The 18,691-nt window shown below is 34.8% G+C and overlaps 3 protein-coding genes and 1 pseudogene across 4 annotated transcripts; 1 reads left to right on the top strand and 3 right to left on the bottom strand.

The window, feature by feature from the left end:
- Window positions 1–2,682: 2,682 nt before the first annotated feature.
- LOC145576474 (uncharacterized) lies at window positions 2,683–6,505 on the top strand. The gene is made up of 5 exons (XM_081634231.1): window positions 2,683–2,840; window positions 3,938–4,009; window positions 4,666–4,832; window positions 5,576–5,687; window positions 5,974–6,505. The coding sequence occupies exons 1-5, from the start codon at window positions 2,802–2,804 to the stop codon at window positions 6,190–6,192; spliced, it is 609 nt and encodes a 202-aa protein (XP_081490357.1). The 5' UTR covers window positions 2,683–2,801; the 3' UTR covers window positions 6,193–6,505.
- A 945-nt stretch (window positions 6,506–7,450) lies between these two features.
- On the bottom strand, window positions 7,451–15,972 carry LOC145575354 (CRM-domain containing factor CFM3, chloroplastic/mitochondrial-like; annotated as a pseudogene). Its single transcript, XR_014098264.1, has 9 exons — window positions 15,868–15,972; window positions 10,151–11,028; window positions 9,438–9,887; window positions 8,986–9,346; window positions 8,708–8,868; window positions 8,351–8,632; window positions 8,206–8,272; window positions 8,015–8,107; window positions 7,451–7,552 (listed from the first exon to the last, which is right to left on the bottom strand). The product of XR_014098264.1 is annotated as a CRM-domain containing factor CFM3, chloroplastic/mitochondrial-like (transcript).
- Window positions 15,973–15,978: 6 nt separating this feature from the next.
- Window positions 15,979–17,277, bottom strand: LOC145575353 (uncharacterized). The gene is made up of 2 exons (XM_081633234.1): window positions 17,120–17,277; window positions 15,979–16,900 (listed from the first exon to the last, which is right to left on the bottom strand). Exons 1-2 carry the CDS (start codon window positions 17,275–17,277, stop codon window positions 15,979–15,981), a joined length of 1,080 nt encoding a protein of 359 aa, XP_081489360.1.
- Window positions 17,278–17,489: 212 nt separating this feature from the next.
- LOC145575352 (uncharacterized) lies at window positions 17,490–18,368 on the bottom strand. Its single transcript, XM_081633233.1, has one exon. It carries the CDS (start codon window positions 18,366–18,368, stop codon window positions 17,490–17,492), a length of 879 nt encoding a protein of 292 aa, XP_081489359.1.
- Between the last annotated feature and the right edge of the window lie 323 nt (window positions 18,369–18,691).

The following is an 18,691-nucleotide window of genomic DNA, read 5'->3' as shown; positions in this document are numbered from 1 at the left end:
GCAATATCTCAAATCCTTAATAATACAAGTGATTATCAAGGGGAATGCTTTCACGATGTCCAGCATTGCAAGAATCTAATCCGAAGGCCAGAGTGGGAAGTTGAAGTAAAGCGTACTTATCGTGAAGCGAACCAAGCTGCGGATTGGCAAGCCAACCAAGGACTTAATCAGAATAACAAATTTGAGTTGATTCAAATCCCCCCTTTAGCTTTAGGTCGTATTTTACATAATGATGTGGTGGGTATGGCTGTGCCACGGTTTTTTCCACCTTAGTTTTTCTGTTTTTATTTTTTAGTTTCTTATTTGGGGCCTAGCCTTTCGTCTGCACCCAAAAAAAAAAAAACTAGGAAAATTGTTTTCTATCCCTTCACAAACCAAAAAAAAGGATAATTGGAATAAATAGGAAAATGACTTTGATCCTACCCGAACATGACCCAAAAACTCTATTATTATTATCCTTATCGATTTCAAAGATCTGGGGATCAATTCACATCACTTGCCCTTGTCCCTGGTAGAATTTGTTATATATACCTGGTTTACCATACACCCGAGGTTATTTGCTCATTTAATGAGCAAATAATATTTTTACTCATTTGTTGATTGAATGAGAAAATGACCCTAGGTGTACAAAATAGGCTCTCGGGCCACCTCGCCCATGATCAGCTAAGGCCTGAGCCCTGAGGTCTACAGCGTCTACTGGAGTTAAGCTAAAATACGGTCCTTGAACTTTGGTATTTGTAGCATTTTAGTCCCTCAACTTTCAAATGAGGCAAAATAATCCCTCAACCACCAATGACTCACTTTTCAAGTACAAAATATCTGACTAAGCATACTTTAGGGACCTTGGTGCACATGTGGCAATAAATTTAATGATTTTAAATGCAAAGTTTAGGGACCTTTAGCTGATGAGTTGGCATTAATTAAATTAGAAATGAAAGTTTAGGGACAATTATATGGTGAGGTGGCTAATGTAATTATTATAAGCCAAAGTTTAGGGACCTTAAGCCATACAAGAGTGATTATAAGTTTTAACCCCTAAGTGTAATTCAGTTCAATAAAACTAATTTCATTTTAACTAAACCAATTTAATTTTAGTAAAAATTATTTACTTTTTAAAAATATATAAGTGAGATAATTTAAGCGTGTGAATGTATGGTCGTCGTCATTTACTTCAGTTAAACACATTTAGTTAATGATCTAAGGAAATTATTATTTTCTCCTAGAAATTAACACAAGAAAAAAGAAGAAAAAAAGGAAAACCCTTAAAATTGTCTCACATAAAACCCAAAAAAATTGAAAATCATTTAGAACACAAAACAAATAGAAAAAAAACCTTGAAATTGACACACAAAAACCCAAAAAATTGAAAACCTTTGAGAACATAAACTCATGTAAAAATAAATTGTCAATTAATGAGAAAAGTGGGGTGGTATTATTTTTATTCTAGTTTCATAAATTTATTTAGTTTTATATTACAAAGTTTGGGTTTGTCTTACTCACTTCGAAAACACATTATATTTTTTGGTTTTATTTATTTTTATTTAAATTCATTTTGGTGTGTGAAATATACAAGGGGTTAGGAGTTAGGATTTGAGGATGTGTGGTTAATGAGTTTAGGTGGGATATATTGTATAAAATTTGATTACTAAAAAATGGTAGGAAGTAAAGGAATGATAAAAAAAAAATATAAAATATATCATGATTATCAAATTTAATTAGCAATTTTTATTCTTGCCAACTTACTTTATAAATATTTGGTTAAAAAAACTCACTTTATGAATTCCTAAGCTTTTGTTTATATTCTTTCAAAAATAAAAATAAAAATAAAAAATAAAAACTTTTGTTTGTATTTAATTTAATCAATTAAATATGATCTAACAAGTCCCTAAACTTTTACTTGAAAAAAATAAGTATAGTTCCTAAACTTTGCTGACTCATCGCTGGAAGTCCTTGAACTTTGGCTTAGTTGACATTGACATCCCTAAACTTGACACTGACCAGAAATGGTGAGGCAAGGGTGGTTGAGAGCAGAAAATCTTGCGTGGACCTGGTCCACAATAATATTATTGTGGATCTAAGGTTTATACACATATAATTGACATTATATTCAACATAGTAACCCCTAATTTTAATATAATAACCTTATTTTTAACATAGTAACCTTTTTTAAAATTTGTGTGACCTTAATGTTATTATGAACTTAAAATACAACATTATATTAATAGTGACCTAATTTTAACATAGTGGTCTTTATTATTCATATTGACCATTATATTAAAAATTTCATTAAAAAATTAACCTCTTATAACTTTTAATGTCACACTAACCTTTATTTTAATATAGTAACTTTTTTTTTTTAATATAGTAACTTTTTATTTATTAATAAAACAATTATATTGTCTCTATTGTTAGTGGTCCACAATAAATTAGTGTGAACCAGATCCATTTAAGAATTTGTAGGTTGAGAGACCTTTTTGCCTCATTTCATAGATGAGGGACCAAATATGTTACTAATGGCAAAGTTGAGGGACCGTATTTTAGTTTAACTCCCGTCTATTGGGAAAAAATACTATATGAAGTAGAAAATTGTATATACGAAGTATTTATTAAATTAAATACTCGTATAAAAATTAATACGGAATATCAGGCTAATTCTCCCTTACTGCTACTTCTCTCTTTCTCTTCAAGGGTTTAACAAATTAACAGTCCTCTCAAAGCAGCAACCTTCCATTCTTCAACCAGCTTGCTTTCTCCTCCTTATTGTATTTCGTTCAAGATCTGTTCTTACCTTTGCATTCAATATGAAGATGGTTACAGGAGCCTTCAATAGCAACATGAAGGTAATCTAATCTCTGCTATTCCCTCTGATTTTTACTTTTACTTATCATTTGCTTCAATTTGTAAATTATAACTTCCAATTCTGGGATTTTTGGGGTGCCCTTTATGATTTCTGGGTAAAATTTAAGTACCCATGTTGTTTTTTGGTACTTGAAAGTTGAAACGACCCACTATTGAATGCGCGCAATGTGTTTGTGAAAATGCCCAAAAGAACTGTGGTGTAATTAGATGTATCATTGCTTTGGTTGATGATTGTTAGTTGTACTACTTGAACTATGAAAAAGAGGGTAAGGCTTAGAAATTCATGTGTTTTGGTAAATTAGGTAGCTTTTTGAATTGATTTGGGAATGGCTTTTGTTGAATTTCTTGGTGATTAGCGAATGAGGATATGGAGAAAGCTAATCGGTTGTCGAAACATAATGTTGATCATTGATGCGACATTTGTGTCGATTGAGGAGTCATTTGTAGGCTTTGCGATTAAACTTCAGCATCCAATTATCTGCAGAGTCAGGGCTTGTTTTCTTTCAAAGTACTGTCATGCTGATAGGAACTTTTCGAAACCATAGTTTAGTAGGCATATCTTCTCTTGGAATTTGGTAGTGGATGCTGTGTTTAGCTATGTGTCTTGCTTGATTGTGTTTAAGAATTTGGGATCATTCAGTAATGGACTGATTGCATTTGCAATGTTTTGAGGAGATAAGTTGTATTTATAGCCTTCATCGAGAAAATTCCCAGTTGTATCTGGTTATATTTGGATGTTCAAGTCATGTAGTTATGCAAAGTCTGGGCCTATTTTAATTCAAAGTACTTTCATGCTTTATTCATACACAAAATATTTTAGACTAGAGTTTGGTAGGCATATATTGTTCCTGGAATTTCTTAGCTGATTTTGTGTTTGGCTATCTTGTTTGAATGTGTTTAAAAAGTCCTTGCTTGTTCACTATTAGACTGATTTGCATTTCCAATGTATTGAAGGGATGATTTTCTTTATCGTCTTCATCGAGACAGTTCCCTGTTGTTTCTGATTTACCATGCAGATTCGAGTAGTATAGTCAACTTATTTGCATTTGCTGACATACCGTGTTTTTTCTTTTTGCAGAGAGCCCTTGCTGGCTTGAGGCATATTGATTTGGATGGTTTGCGTTGGAGGGTATTTGATGCCAAAGGCCAGGTGACGATCTATTTTGTCCCATTTTATGATGCCCCCCCAATGCTGTACCCTCTGCATATCTACAGAAAATGAATTTGCCTCATATGGATAATTGAAAAACTATGCATTATTTTCATTCTTTCTTGTTGCATGAATTTGATCATCTATATTAGTAATCTATAGTGGAAAGTAATATAAGGTTATTGAGTTTTATGTGACGGAGTATGAGGGTGTTACTTATGTACTATTTTTATATTGATTCCTATTGAATGTGCACTTTGTCGAGGTTAGCTTGGCAATCTTATATATTTAGGTGAAAGTTATGTTTGTTGTTGGATCCTTATTTATAAACATACTAGTATCAGTTTCAGCATCTTTGAAAAAAAAAATATTTAATAGTCATACTTCAAACAAATAGAAAGTATGGGTAAGATCTATAATTTGAGTCGGACCCTTGAAAACAATAGATGATTCATCAATTGATCTGCTTAGTTTTCCTCTATTGTATCTATCTTGCTTAACCATCTTCAGGCTCCCTTCCTCCAATTTTGAAGGAAGCTCAGATCTACTATCTTTTAATACTCCATGTTGGCTTACATTATTGTTTTAGCTCAGTGCTGTCTTGTATTATGAATTTGTGTTGGTTTTTCTGTAACTATTCTGTTGCTTTTGCTTAGGTTCTTGGGAGGTTAGCATCTCAAATTTCTACTGTGATCCAAGGGAAAGATAAACCTACATATGCTCCTAATCGTGATGATGGAGATATGTGCATTGTCCTCAATGCTAAAGACATCTGCGTTACAGGGAGGAAACTTACTGATAAATATTATCGATGGCACACTGGGTAAGCTCCTTGGACAACTTGGGTATGAATATGATGGATACTATGTGTAATAGACTAACATTAGAAAGGGCAATTTGGGAAGTCTAGTACTTTTAGGTTAGTAGTCCTTGACCTTAGTATAAATAGAGATAGTATATTATGAGGAAAAATGTTAAATAGAGATAGTATATTATGAGGAAAAATGTTGAGAGTAGTAACCTCAAGTTACTAGGAGAGTGATAATCTAAAGTTATCAAGAGAGTAATAGCCTAAAGCTATTAATCTATCACTTTTGTACCCAAATTTCTGCCATTATTAATCAAAGTCTCAAGCTTTTATCTCTTAATTAGTCTTTAAATCAGAAAATACTAAGTCAGAAGTTCACTCTATTACACTATGCTGGGTGATGAATTCTTTTCAGAAGTGTTACTTGCTTAACGTAGAAAGTTTTGTAGATGGCAATGACTTTGTCTGATGCTTTGTCTTGCAAGTTTAGTAGATTACTTTGTAATAGTGATCGTATAGATATAGTTTCAAAGTTCAAACTTTTTTTTTTTTGGGGGGGCGTGGGGGGTGTGTTTCTATGGAGGTTGTATAGGATGCAAGAAGGGAAAATGAAGATGGGTGTTAGATGTTTGCTAAATTGGTCTGCAAAGTGGGGAATTTGAGATCAGAGTTTGTCTGATTTTATGCTTTACTGATGTACTTGCGTTTTTTTTTTTTGGAACCTTTTATGCTTATGCTTGTCTATATTGGTTTTATAGGCATGTGGGTCACCTCAAGGAAAGAAGTTTGAAGGATCAGATGTCCAAGGATCCTACTGAAGTTATTCGTAAAGCTGTCCTGCGCATGCTTCCTAGAAATAAATTACGTGATGTAAGTATTACTTCTTGAGCCTAAACACTTATTTTATGAAGTCCATAGGGAGATCTTATGTTACAGTTGTTTATTTTCTCACAGTTGTTACACTTTCCCTTCTAGTTTTGTATGTTCTATTGTTTACCTTCTTATTACTTCGTATTTGCCTTGTATTCTATTCGTACTAGTTATATTCTGTGACATGATGCCTATTTTGTATGGTACAGCTAATATCAACCATTTTGCTGATCTGTGAAGGAATCAATTATAAAAACCTGCTTACTTTTGACTCTAATGGATGCAGGATAGAGACCGTAAACTTAGGATATTTACTGGCGATGAACACCCATTTGCTGATAAACCCCTTGAGCCATACATTATGCCTCCTAGACAAGTGCGAGAAATGAGGCCCCGTGCTAGAAGAGCTTTGATTCGTGCCCAAAAGAAGACAGAGCAACAAGGTGTTAACACAATGAGCAAAAATGGAAAGAAGGAAGAAGAAAAGGCAGAAGTGAGTGCGTGATTCTGTGGCATGTTATTTATTAATTAATAGACTGATGTATATTTTGAATGCCACAATCATGGGTTTCACTCGTGAAAGGAGGGATAATAACCGCTCTGTGGTTTGTGTGGCATTAGAAGAAATTTTGCTTTGTTTTTGTTCTCATTTCTACTTGTATTGATTGCTATGTACTATTTTCTAAAAATGATGCCCCAAATCAAAGACTTGTATTAGCTGGACAACAATGGTAATAACAGGTCCCATTGATGTTCATTAAGTGGACTAATTTTCTGTCTGATTGATGATTTCAACCCGTTCAATGTTTCAAGTTTAACTGCTTCCTTTTCTGCTAAGGTCTTACAGAGGGTCCTGCAAATTCGGACATTTCAGGATTCCTCGCACTGTATTATTTAGTGATCGCAACATGCACCAACTAATATGTCTTCTACAGATATTTACCTGCTAGTTTTACATTGTAAACTATCATGACAATTGATTTTTCAATGGCACCAACTACCAACATCTCACCTCTCCATTAGCAGTACTTTGGGGTGGGGATTTCCTTACCCTTTCCCCCCTTTTCCCAAAGGACCTAGCCTGCTAACTCTGGTTGGGTTGACATCAAGAATGTTCAGTACTTGCTGACTGCTGGGTACATGTTGGAATAAATTATGAATAAATAATGAAGTTAAATTTTCTGATGCAACCATTAAAATTGTGAAATCAGGCAGAATCAATCATCTGTGGTAGTACTCTGTCATTAAAACTTCAGGAGCAATTTAACAATGGCTTACTTTGCTTCCATAAACGTAAACTACATGCGGAAGCCAGAGAAAAAAAGGCTGTAATGGTGATGAGCTTTGGCTGTATAATCCAGCAACACATTTTAAGAAAACATAGTTATTCCGCAGCGATTTTAAGCTCATAGTTCACTTGGTAGCTGGTACCAGCATGTCATATTTCTGTGATAAAGACAGGTTTCATTATAACTGCACAAGCAATAGTTTTAGCTTTTAAGACTGAAAATAGTTCGTTACAGGATTATACTTCGTATAAAGCTTTGAATTTTTGTTTATAGCTTAAACAACTATTCATGGAAAGTCTTCTTTAAAACTCGTCCCGATGTTGTGACGCACACAGTTGCTAATAAATGAATGAATGATGATTGTCATACCAAAGGAATGGAACTGCTTTAAGTTAATTTTTGTATATATCTTAGATATAATATACAGAGTACATTGGTAGGTTTCATACATCTGGATAATTACTCTGGTAACTTCTATGCTTCTAAATCATCATCTTAAGACGACTCGGCATCTATGAAAGCACCATTTTCATCTCCACAGTCATATGTTTGCAAGTAGGCCTCTTCATCTTCATCCTACAATTAAGAAAATTGAATAATTAATCAGCAAGAACTCAGTGACGTTAGGATCCCTTGGGCAAGATCCCATCCATTCCAAAAGTCAGCACTCAACTCTTAGTCTTTTCCAACCCAAAATTGTGCTTGAATGCCTTATTACCTCCCACACTAATGATATGTATGTTTAGTGTTCTTAGCAACCATTGAAGGAAGGGAAAGACAGGATAGAGAATTGAAGTGAGGGCAGAGAGAGTTGGACATTTATATCCTTCCAAATCTTTCGAGCTTTTAAATGGATTTAGTTTATTAAACGGAAAGGAAAATATTCTACTCTTCCCCATATTATGTCTAAGTGAAAATGCATCATTCAATCTCCTTCTCTTTCCCTTCCCTCCAAATCCCCCCTATCAAGACACTGTATAAGTGCCAAAATTATCCTATAGTGTTTGTACAAGCATACAAAACCCCTCTTAGTCTTACCTCTTCCATCTCATCATCAGAAGGAATAGAAGTATCGTCCAATTTTTTATAAAACGCCATATCATCAATCTCTTTTCCATTTCTCATATCTTCCTGCAAAATTATATAAAAAAAGTGGGTCAACCTTAAAACTTTATTTCAAAGATGCAATAAAATATATGTATATAATACGTATAAATAAGAATACATACTATTTCAGACTTCAGCAACTCCATCTGTTCCTGTAAACTCGATATATGATGCTTCAGTCCCTGTGTGAGTCAGTACAACAAATGTAAGAGGAATGTTTTCAATATGTCAAAATGATAAAAGACAGATCACCAGAGCTCACCTCACGTCTGCAGTTCGATTGACCGAGCTAATGCTTGCCTTCTTGTCAGTAGATTCCTAGGCCTCAACCGAAGAGGTTGCCGATAGTTCTTTCCTCGATATAGAATGATTGCATAGCCTCTAGTAGTTTTATCTATTGATACAAGCAAACCACCACTCTCTGCCTCCAACGATATTGCAAGATGTTTAACTTGTCCAAAATTTTTGCCCCTCACAATTACCTTCACCAACTCCCTGAATTTCCAGTGCAGATGTATGTTCTCTATGGTTCCATCAAAAACTTCTCGCCTCCCAGTAAAAGAAGCAGCTTTTGTAAGTAGTTCTTTAGGATGCATATATATCCTAAGAATTAAGTTCACATGCTTACCCACAAGCAAGAAAGGCTTCATGCTTAAGCCAATTTTACGGAATACTAATCTCTCCTCATCAGTTCTCGTTTCTAAACCTTTAGGGAGCTCTTCTGGTTCTAGATATCCTTGCACCTTTTCCAATGCCTTCTCAGCCTTCTTGAGCTTCTGATTTGCCTGCAAGCAATTAAGACGAGAAATGGTGAATCAGAGAGCATTTTTGAGAGGGCTAAACAGCTCATTATATCTTTGAAATCGAGTTGTGAGATACTTTATAAAGTAACAAAAACTTACGATAGCTAATTTCTTTTTATGATAATTAACCAGTGAAGCATGTCTAGAAAGAGCTGAATCTTTTATCATTTTCTCCACATCTTCATCGTCTACTTGCTTTCCCCAACGACAGGTTGCAGCAACAGTCTCTGCAAGAGTCCCCGCGACCATAGGAACCTTGTAGTTTTTAGAGTTTGAGTTAACCAAAGCTAATGGCAATTCACCAAGCAAACAAACAAGATAAGTCTTACCTTCAGCTCCCAAGCCATTCTCTCATTGGAAGTATTTAAGATACCATGTTTAATGGCAATTTTGGCTATAGCACTTTTCTCCCATAACTTTACCATAGCAGCAGCCAGACCTTGGAGATCTCTGCTCCTCCCTACCACAATCAATTGAATAATATCGCTTTCAATTGAGTCAGTAAGATTTTATAATCTATATTGTGAACACTGTAATCATTTCTGACATACCCAAAGCAAAATGTGGATGGGTGTTCCTTGCAATCCTACAGTTTTCAGTTGTTTGCGAATCTTTTAAACAAGGCCGTACACCATAAGGAAGAAGTCTGAATGGAGTTTTATAGCCAGGAACTACTGCTGGAAGCAAATCTGCATCAACAGGCAATGGAGGAGGGCCAGACCAGTCGACAAATCGTGGACCCAACTCATCCAACAGATTGTTGAGCTCACTTATCTCCATCGACTCTTCTTCAGACAGTTTCCTTTGAACTCTCGCAGAATCAGGAACGCGTTTTTCTGGATGATTTGAAACATCTAAATCTACTTTCTTCACTTCCTTATATGTTTGTACACAGTCTAGTTTTTTCAGGTCAATCCCCTAAATAGCACCACGGAACTACCTGATCTCCATAGCACCACGGAACTACCTGATCTCCATATCACCAAGCCTCCTGTTTTACTCTAGCAAATAATATGAAACATATCTTAAATTTACATACTCAAACACTCGAAAAGCCTAAACCAACTACATCACACATTCAAATATGAAGCATGAGTATACAACTTAACAATGAAATTATGAAAACATTTATTAGAAGCATAAATATAATGAAAAACTACAAGCAGCTATCCTATGCATAATCATGCCATATTTAAAATTTTAGTCTACAAACATGAATGAAAATACTGGAATCAAGAACAAATATACAGAAAAGCAATCTGACCTCAAGAACCTCATGCATCCTTTTCATATTAACCGTAGACTGCCCTTCGAATTTGAGTTTCATAACTTCATCAATCTTCCATTTGTCATGAATGGCATCCACCAAGGCTTGTGTAACACTTGCTGCCCCAACTTTTATCCTCACTTTCATCCTCAATCTATTAAGTTCATATTCCGGAATCGATTTCTCGGCTAACCAGGTCTTGCTCTTCGACCGCCTATCTTCATCAGCTTTCTCAGGATCAGGTACCCATGGCAACCTATCTAACCTTTTCTAGTTTTCTCTTTAACATCATTCTCACTAACAGCCTTAACTTTCCGAAAATCGCCACCATTAACATCATCATAGTTTCTGCTTGATGATTTTACTTTACTACTACTATCTTTCTGCAACCTAACAGTTGCAGCATTTTTCTCAACATTTTCCTTGAATTCAACTACTTTCTCAGGAGCTAAATTATTCACTAAATTCCCACTAATTAACTCAGTTTTTGTCAATTCCTTTTTCTCAGCAATTGAAGATGAAATCGAAACATTACCCAGTTCGATATTAACATGATTATTAGCTTTATTACTCAACTTTTTATCAAATTTTCTACTAAAATCAGAAATGGGTTCCTCAATTTTGCTTCTATTATTGAAATTAACATCAAATTTAAGAGTTTGAGCAACCCCAGCAATTGATTCTACCTCCTTATGATGATTTCCCACAAATTCTGACGATGAAATTGAAGGTGGGTGTTCTTCTTCTTCTTCCTCATCTTCTTCATCTTGTTGTTGCTGAATCTGCCATGGAAATTTCTGGGTATGAGAAACAGGTTTGACAGACCATTTATCACGAATTTGATAAGAAAAGCTTGGTTTTGGCTTCCTTTTCTTCTAGTAAGTGTTAAGAGGTTGGGATTTCTGGGTTTCTAGTAGAATTGTACTGTTCTGTGAACAGTGAAGTTTGAAGTTGAAAGAATTGAGGAAGAGAGGGAAATTGGTGTGAAGGGGTTTAGGAGAGAGAAAGGAAGAAGATGAAGTTGGAGAGATCGCATATGGGCTTGGGCTGACCCGGTACCTAGATGCGGTCTCGAATGACATATAATGCGAGTGTTTTGATATCGTGTCGTGCGGTGCGCTCTTGTCGTCTATTGGTGATAAAGGATGGGGTTGTGGGCACAAAGCAACATGGGCAGGTATTTGATTTTGCGGTGGTAGTCTTGCCTATCGGTGATAACTTTGATAAAGAGTAAAGGGTGTTCGGGGCTTAATGGCTTATGACAATCGATCCAATCACCTAACTAAACACACTGAGTTTGAGTGAGACTTTGAGATGCTAAATTGCGAACAAACACAAAACCTAGTTATTTTGGTGACTAAACTAGTTATAAGGCTGGAAAATGTGTCGTGTATTGTTTTTGTATTCGTATCAAAGATAAGGCAGTTGAGTAATCCTAACACTAATTCTTCTCGTTTTATTAGATGTGTCATGTCGTGTTAACCCACATTTATTGATTCTTCAGGTTTTATTAAATGTGTCATATTGACCAGTGGCTGTTTAATTAGATGGGTGGTAAATTATTAGCATTACCCCGGTTTTTCGTGTTCAATTCATATCGTGTTAACTTTTGTCAGCTCTAAAAACAATACTCCCTTTGTTTCATAATGTTAGTCTCAAATACTATTTTGGACGTTTCAAAATAATCTACCCATATTGAATCTATTCTTTTTTTATTTTATTTTATTTTCCTAATTCGATCTTATAATTACTAATCCCATTAGTGGATTGATGACATGGCTGTAATTAAATATTTTGATTGGTCATCAATCCCATTAGTGGATTAATGACATGGCATTTGATTGATATTCCTCATGTTAAACAAGCATTGTAATTGATGTTTTCCAAAGAAAAAAAATAGAACATTTAACAAGATAGAACTAATTAAGCAATTTTTTGTACTAAAATGTAAGATTCCAAATATTATTCATTCTCTTATTTTTTGTGATTGATTCTATATGGGATTAACAAAGTGAAACGGAAGGAGTAATATTTTTTAATTATAGTACATGATGAATATCTCATGCAAATTATTATACTACTTCGTATGTTACAAGTTCATGTTCGTAAAACATATGCTAGATTGCTAGCCCCAACACTAACCGAAGCTTTCAACTAAACTTAGATATTTGTTTAGTCTCAGTTCATTTAATAGGGGCAAATACAAGTTTATTTGTCAGATTAACAAATTCGTTAATCTGGTGGCAATTTCTGTAAATATATTCAAAAAGCGTGGTTATTTATTTAATACTTTAATATATGTACAATTATTGCTTGCAACTTGCATTTAGCAAATTACGCATATATCCCTTAACTAGTACATGAAAAGACGCTCATACCCCCAGATAAAGAAATTTTTGTTTATCTGAAAGATAAACTAGGCACGACTCATTTAATAGGTTATAGTGTCCTTGAACAACTAGTCAATGAATAGTTTATTAATTGAATCCTAATCATAAACAAACTTCAACTAATAGACAAGCTTTTAGTACTTAGATAAAACTTTTTCAGAAGTAGGATGTTGTAAGGTTTTGATGATTGTGAAAAAATGATGATTATCTAGCTTATATGTGTATTAAGATGTGCATGAACAAGCCATGAAGCATGAAGATTGTTGAGAACAGATTCGATCATTATCGAAGATGGTTCCCAGCGTACAATGTATGGATCGTGCTTGAGTTCCTCAGGGGGAATACAAAGAGAAGAAGAGTTTCTAAAAGAGTAAGGAATTGCTCATTAATTGAAGTTGAAGATCTACAAAAGGTTGAATGAGTTCCTTCTTCAAAATCCAAACTCATCAATGGAGAAATCCACACTTTCTCTATCTACCAAATGAAAACTAAGAAGGTTTCTCTCTCTAGATTAAGCTAAAAATCAGAAAATTAAAACTAAGTTAATCTAATTACCTCCCAAAAGAGAGTATGGACCATATATATAGGTCCTCCTAAAAAGGAATAAAAAGAAGCAAAAACGCGGAGTAAAAACTAAAACCAAGCGGTGCGCGCCCGCACAGTCGATACTGCGCGCCTGCGCAGGTATCATGCGCGCCTTCTCAGAATGCCGTGCGCCTGCAAATTCGTGGGTACGGAAAAGTGAAACCCTCAGATGCGCGCCCGCACACAAATGTTGCGCGCCAGCGCACTAGTGTTGCGCGCCCGCACAGTAGTCGCACAACAGGCGCGCAAAACTCTCTGGTTTGGCTTTACTTCTCGAGCTTTGGCTGCGCGGGTTCTGACAGGGCTGCGCGCCCGCACAGTACTTGACACGCGCCAGCGCAGTGGCCGCGTGGTGGTCGCGTAAAACCGTTCTGCTCAGCCCCTTGAATTCCCCGTTTTTGACCGCCTTCTCACAGAGCTGCGCGCCCGCGCATGGACCATGCGCGCTCTCTCAAGCTGGCGCGCAGCACTATCTCCTTGGCCCAAGGCTTCCTTCTTTCAACATCATGGTTCCTACAGAACACAAACAACAAAACCAAATTAGAAAATACACAAAAGGGGTAAAACTAGGAAAGACGACGGTCAAAAGAAAGGAAAACTAAAGGTAAGAAAAAGGGGTACAAACAAGCTACAAGTATGGGGAAAACCCATTAGAATGAGCTCTTAATCGTGGCATAAATGCCACTCATCAACTTCCCTCACACTTGCCTCTTGCTTGTCCTCAAGCAAAGAGAGCTAAAAGAAGACAAAGCTAACAAAAAGCATCCAAGACAAACCAACAAAATAAGAACACAAGAAGATGAAATAAAAAGCTCATGCAAATCATAATCAAATCAAGCTTTTAAGGTCAACAAGCATAAGTGGATGCCAAGCTTCCTAAATAGTGAAAGTAAGCACGCAAGGGGATGCCAATGGTTGATTGAAGGATAACTCATGCTAAGCATAGAGAACTCTAACATGCTCCACTCCCCCCGCATTCCATACATTCTTACCACGTTCCCTCATCTAGATTCAAATCCACCCTTAGAGGTAGCATCTCATGACTCCACAAAGGAGCCGGAACAAAGATAAGACAATATAAAGTAGGGGAACCCAACATCTTACCAAGTCATGCTTCTTCTCTATACTTGAAATATAACTCCCTCCACCAACTATAGACTCAACCACTTAGGTCAAAAGAACATTGAGAGGGTTGTAGCGTTGGCTAGGGGGGTAAAGGTGTCGTAAAATTTGGAAATTGGTGCTTAGCCTAATCGTGAAACAAAGGGTGATCAAGCCTCCTTTCTAAAATCAAACAACTACCAATTTCAAATTATATTGCCACAAACTTGAAGTACAATGCCAAACATTTTGAACTTTCACTTTCCTCATTCAACAACTCTTTATTCTCTCTTTTTTCATTTTGCAAATTTTCTCTCTCTCCCTTTTTTTTTTTCTTTATTCCAATGTCCTTGCCTTTTATAACTATGGACGGCTTTTTCTAGGATATGCACTTGCTTTTGTTTGAACAAATATTTACATCATCACTATTTCACCTTCCATTTAGAACCATCACCTTCCACATTTCAAATCAAAACTTCCATAAACTTCCTCGACTTGAGTTTCACGATACTAAGGGTGAAAGTAAAACAAAAGGCCATGGGCTTGTAATGTGGTAAAATCAAGGAGGGGAAAGGCTCAACATGGGAAGCAAAAGGGCAAATGCAAACAAAAATACAAGACATAATAAAATAAAAACTAAGCCTAGAAAATAAAAATAGTCACCGAATGAAGAATGTTCTTTGTCATCCCTAAGTTAGTTCGGCCGCGATCTTGGGAGATAGACCCCGTTTTCTAGATCTAAACATGCCTTGGTAAGGATCCTACGCCGCTCATACAAGGATATGTTGGAGGCTTGAACAATGAAACTCACATCGGGTTGCAAAAACGACCTCTAAGGCTTCAAATCCCATAATGAGAGCAACACCTTCTTACCACAAACAAGTGAAATTAGGTTCGATGGGCCTTACGAGTTCTAAACAACTACCTTAGCATGGACCTATCCTAGATTCAACCAATGGCAATCCCAAAGCGTGCGAACTTTTAACACTTAGGAAGAAAGACATTCAAACACACAAGTTAACTTTTATTACGCTCAAGATGAAGATGAAACAACTAATGTTTTCGTGGTTTGTCTTGAACAAAAGGGCAAATCTTTTTTCATTTTTTCAATTTTTTTTTTAATAATAAGGAAGGAGAATAAAAGTGATAGGAGGCAAGTAAACATTTAATTCCCAATCGACAAACAAAGATCGTTCGGCATCATACCAACGATCACCAGATTCCGTAGAATCAAATGCATACAACCTTGAATAATCAACTCCATCCTATTCTAACTAACTATGCACAGAAAAGAAAATAAAAGAGAGAAAAGGTCTCACCAAACGCCGCTTGAATAGGAAGACAAGAAAATTATACAATCTCACCGAGGGAGCTCGTGTTGCTCCTTAGCTTCCTTTGTCTCCATTCTTCAAGCTCAGGGCCGCCTCCGGCAATGTGGTGGCCCTGTTCTAATTATAAAAATTGGGCCCTTAAAACTATTTATAAAAGGTTAAAAATATTATTATTATAAAAGACTTTTTTTTAGTACAGTACTAAATATTATAAACCCAAAATATTCATATTACTAAGTTTACTAATAATTCAATAAAAGAACAAATAACAAAAACATTTTTATTTAAATAGTGTCATCCTTCTAACATTCTTTGAAGCAAAATCCTCAATTATATCTTCATAGTCAATTTTCTCCAAAACTTCATTCTCAATTGTCATCAACGCCAACCCATTGAGTCTTTCATGTGTCATCGTCGATCACATATATGACTTCAACAACTTCAATTTTGAAAAACTTCTTTCTGCAGATACAACAGTCACCGGAATAGTCAACAAAATTCTATAAGCAATGATTGCATTGGGAAAAAAATCATGATCTTTCAAAAACTTTAAAATATCTAATGGTCCCATGTTTCCTTGAGGCAAGAATTCCTTAAGTAACCTTAACTCAGTAAACAATTTATTACCATCAACATCACATTGTTCATTATTATTCTTAAGTACACCTTCAAATTGAGAACAACAAAACTTTAAACTAGCATCATCAAGTGACTGCAGATTGTAAGCAATAAATAGGAAGCCAAAAATGTTTTCATATTCTTGAAATTGCTCAAATCTCTTCTTAAGAGACACAATGGCTTGATCAACAATGTACAAAAAATAATCAACTCTAAAAGACTCTACAGGTGTTTGTGAAATAGATGAATCATTATTAGTATCCTCATCAAAAAAACGTTTTCTTCGAATTTCACGTCTTTGTGGAAAAACAGGATCAATATTAAGCTCTAAAGCAATCTCCCTAGCACTGTCCATAGCATTATTAAAACCTGTCTCTCTATATTGCTCAAAAAAAGAAGTCAACTTCTTTATCTTTTCAATAGCAACATCAATTAGCATATCATTTGATTGTAAATTCTTACTAACCAAATTAACATCAGCTAAAATTTCATACCAAATAATTATTGCCACTAAAAACTCAAAATCACCAAGCTCTAAAGATTTAGCTTCACTTCTAGTTTTAGAGTCAAGCTCTGTTATATCTCCTACTTGTAACAAAGCTTCTCGTATATCAACCATTTGAAATCTTATTGCTTTAACACTTTCAACACGACTTTCCCACCGAGTGGATGATAATGATTTAGGAGTCAATCCTTTAACATTATCTTTTAAGATTGTCCACCTTTTAGTAGAATGTGCAAATATCGTGTAAATTCATTGTATGACTCCAAAAAAATCCCTAGCTTTACTACAAGTATTAGCCATATCACATATCAATAAGTTAAGGCTATGACAACGACAAGGAGTATAAAATGCTCTAGGATTTATATCTAGAAGTCTCTTTTGTACACCTTGATGTTTTCCTTTCATATTTGCTCCATTATCATAACCTTGACCTCACACATTATCTATGTCAAGACCAAGATCATTCAACTCCTTTTGTAAAACATCAAAAAGTCCTTGACCACTTGTATCATTCACATTTAAAAAACCCAAAAAAGACTCCTCAATAATAACAGGTTTTGAAGAAACATCAACATATCTTATAATTAAAGACATTTGCTCTTTATGACTCACGTCAAGAGTACAATCAAGTATCACTGAAAAATACTTTGCTTGTTTTATTTTTTTTTTTAATGATTTCAGATCTTATAGCAGAACTAAGCAAAAGTATTAACTCATTTTGTAACGAACATGGATATCATCATTAGTAATACGTTGAACATGCTCTTGAATAAATGGATCAAACTCTGCTAGCATTTCAATCAAGCCTAAGAAATTACCATTACTATAGTACCACGAAATACCAAATTATGTTTAGCAAGAAATTTCACAACAGCAACAATTCTAAACAACACCTTTTTCCAATGATCTTTTTCTTTTTCAATTTGTTTTTGAGCAACTTTATCAATAGTCTCATTCTTTTGCAACCTTAATCGCAATTCATACCAAATAGCCATGTTCTTAAAATGTTCCATAATAGTCTCATGCTCTCTTAATCTTATACTTGCACGTGGCCAATCCCCAAATCCTTCATTAGTTAATTGGCCTTTTCCAGGTCCTTTTTTGAACATTTTACAACAAAAACAGAAAACTTTATCAAGATCTTTTGAATAAACAAGCCAGTCTCTATCACACTTTTCTCCATTTGATAACACTCTATTATATAAAGTTGCTGAAAAACGTTTATTAAATCTACCTTTAGGGCCTTTATCAATGGATAAATCTCTTTTTGGACCTTTGGCTACCAAAACATCAATCATATTAGAATCAAGAGCATCCCAATTTCTCGGATCAAATATATCAAGCGTGAAATTTTTTTCAGATTGACCAGTTTGCCTTACATTATCATTGACACCAATATTATTAAAATCAACATTAATATCATCAATGTTTCCAGTTGGATCAACCGGATCATTTTCAAAAATATTGTCATTTTCAACATTATCATTCTTAGTAGTAGCATTATTCTTATTTAAAGGCACACCATCATCATCAATACCAACAGTATTATCATTCAAAGTACCATCATTCAAAATTGAATCATTCATATCATCATTACTATTTAAATTATTTTCAACTGAAACTTGGGGTTCTTTTATAATAAACTTATCAAGAGCTCCCCTTTGAGATTGAGTCAATTCTTCCATTCTTTTTTTTTTTTTTTTTTTGTTGTTTTTTTTTTTTACGTTTTTCACAACCAGAATCATATTTTCTAAATTTAGGAGCCATAATTAAAAAAACAACAATTTATATTTCAGAAATAAAAAAATTTATGCATAAATTAAAATAACAAAATATATATATATATATAGATAGATACAACCTGATCTTTAATCAAGCACTCCACTACTCCAGATCCACCGAACAAGAACAATTCGCCAGACTTTGAGTGCTTCCAATTACGTTTTTTCCTCCTTTTGAATTGATTTAAAATTGAAAGAAAACTGAAGATTGTAATATTTTGTGGGTA

This window comes from Chenopodium album, chromosome 13, assembly GCF_948465745.1.
Source record: "Chenopodium album chromosome 13, dcCheAlbu1.1, whole genome shotgun sequence".
Taxonomy (NCBI): domain Eukaryota; kingdom Viridiplantae; phylum Streptophyta; class Magnoliopsida; order Caryophyllales; family Amaranthaceae; genus Chenopodium; species Chenopodium album.
This window is presented reverse-complemented; position numbering and strand designations above follow the sequence as displayed.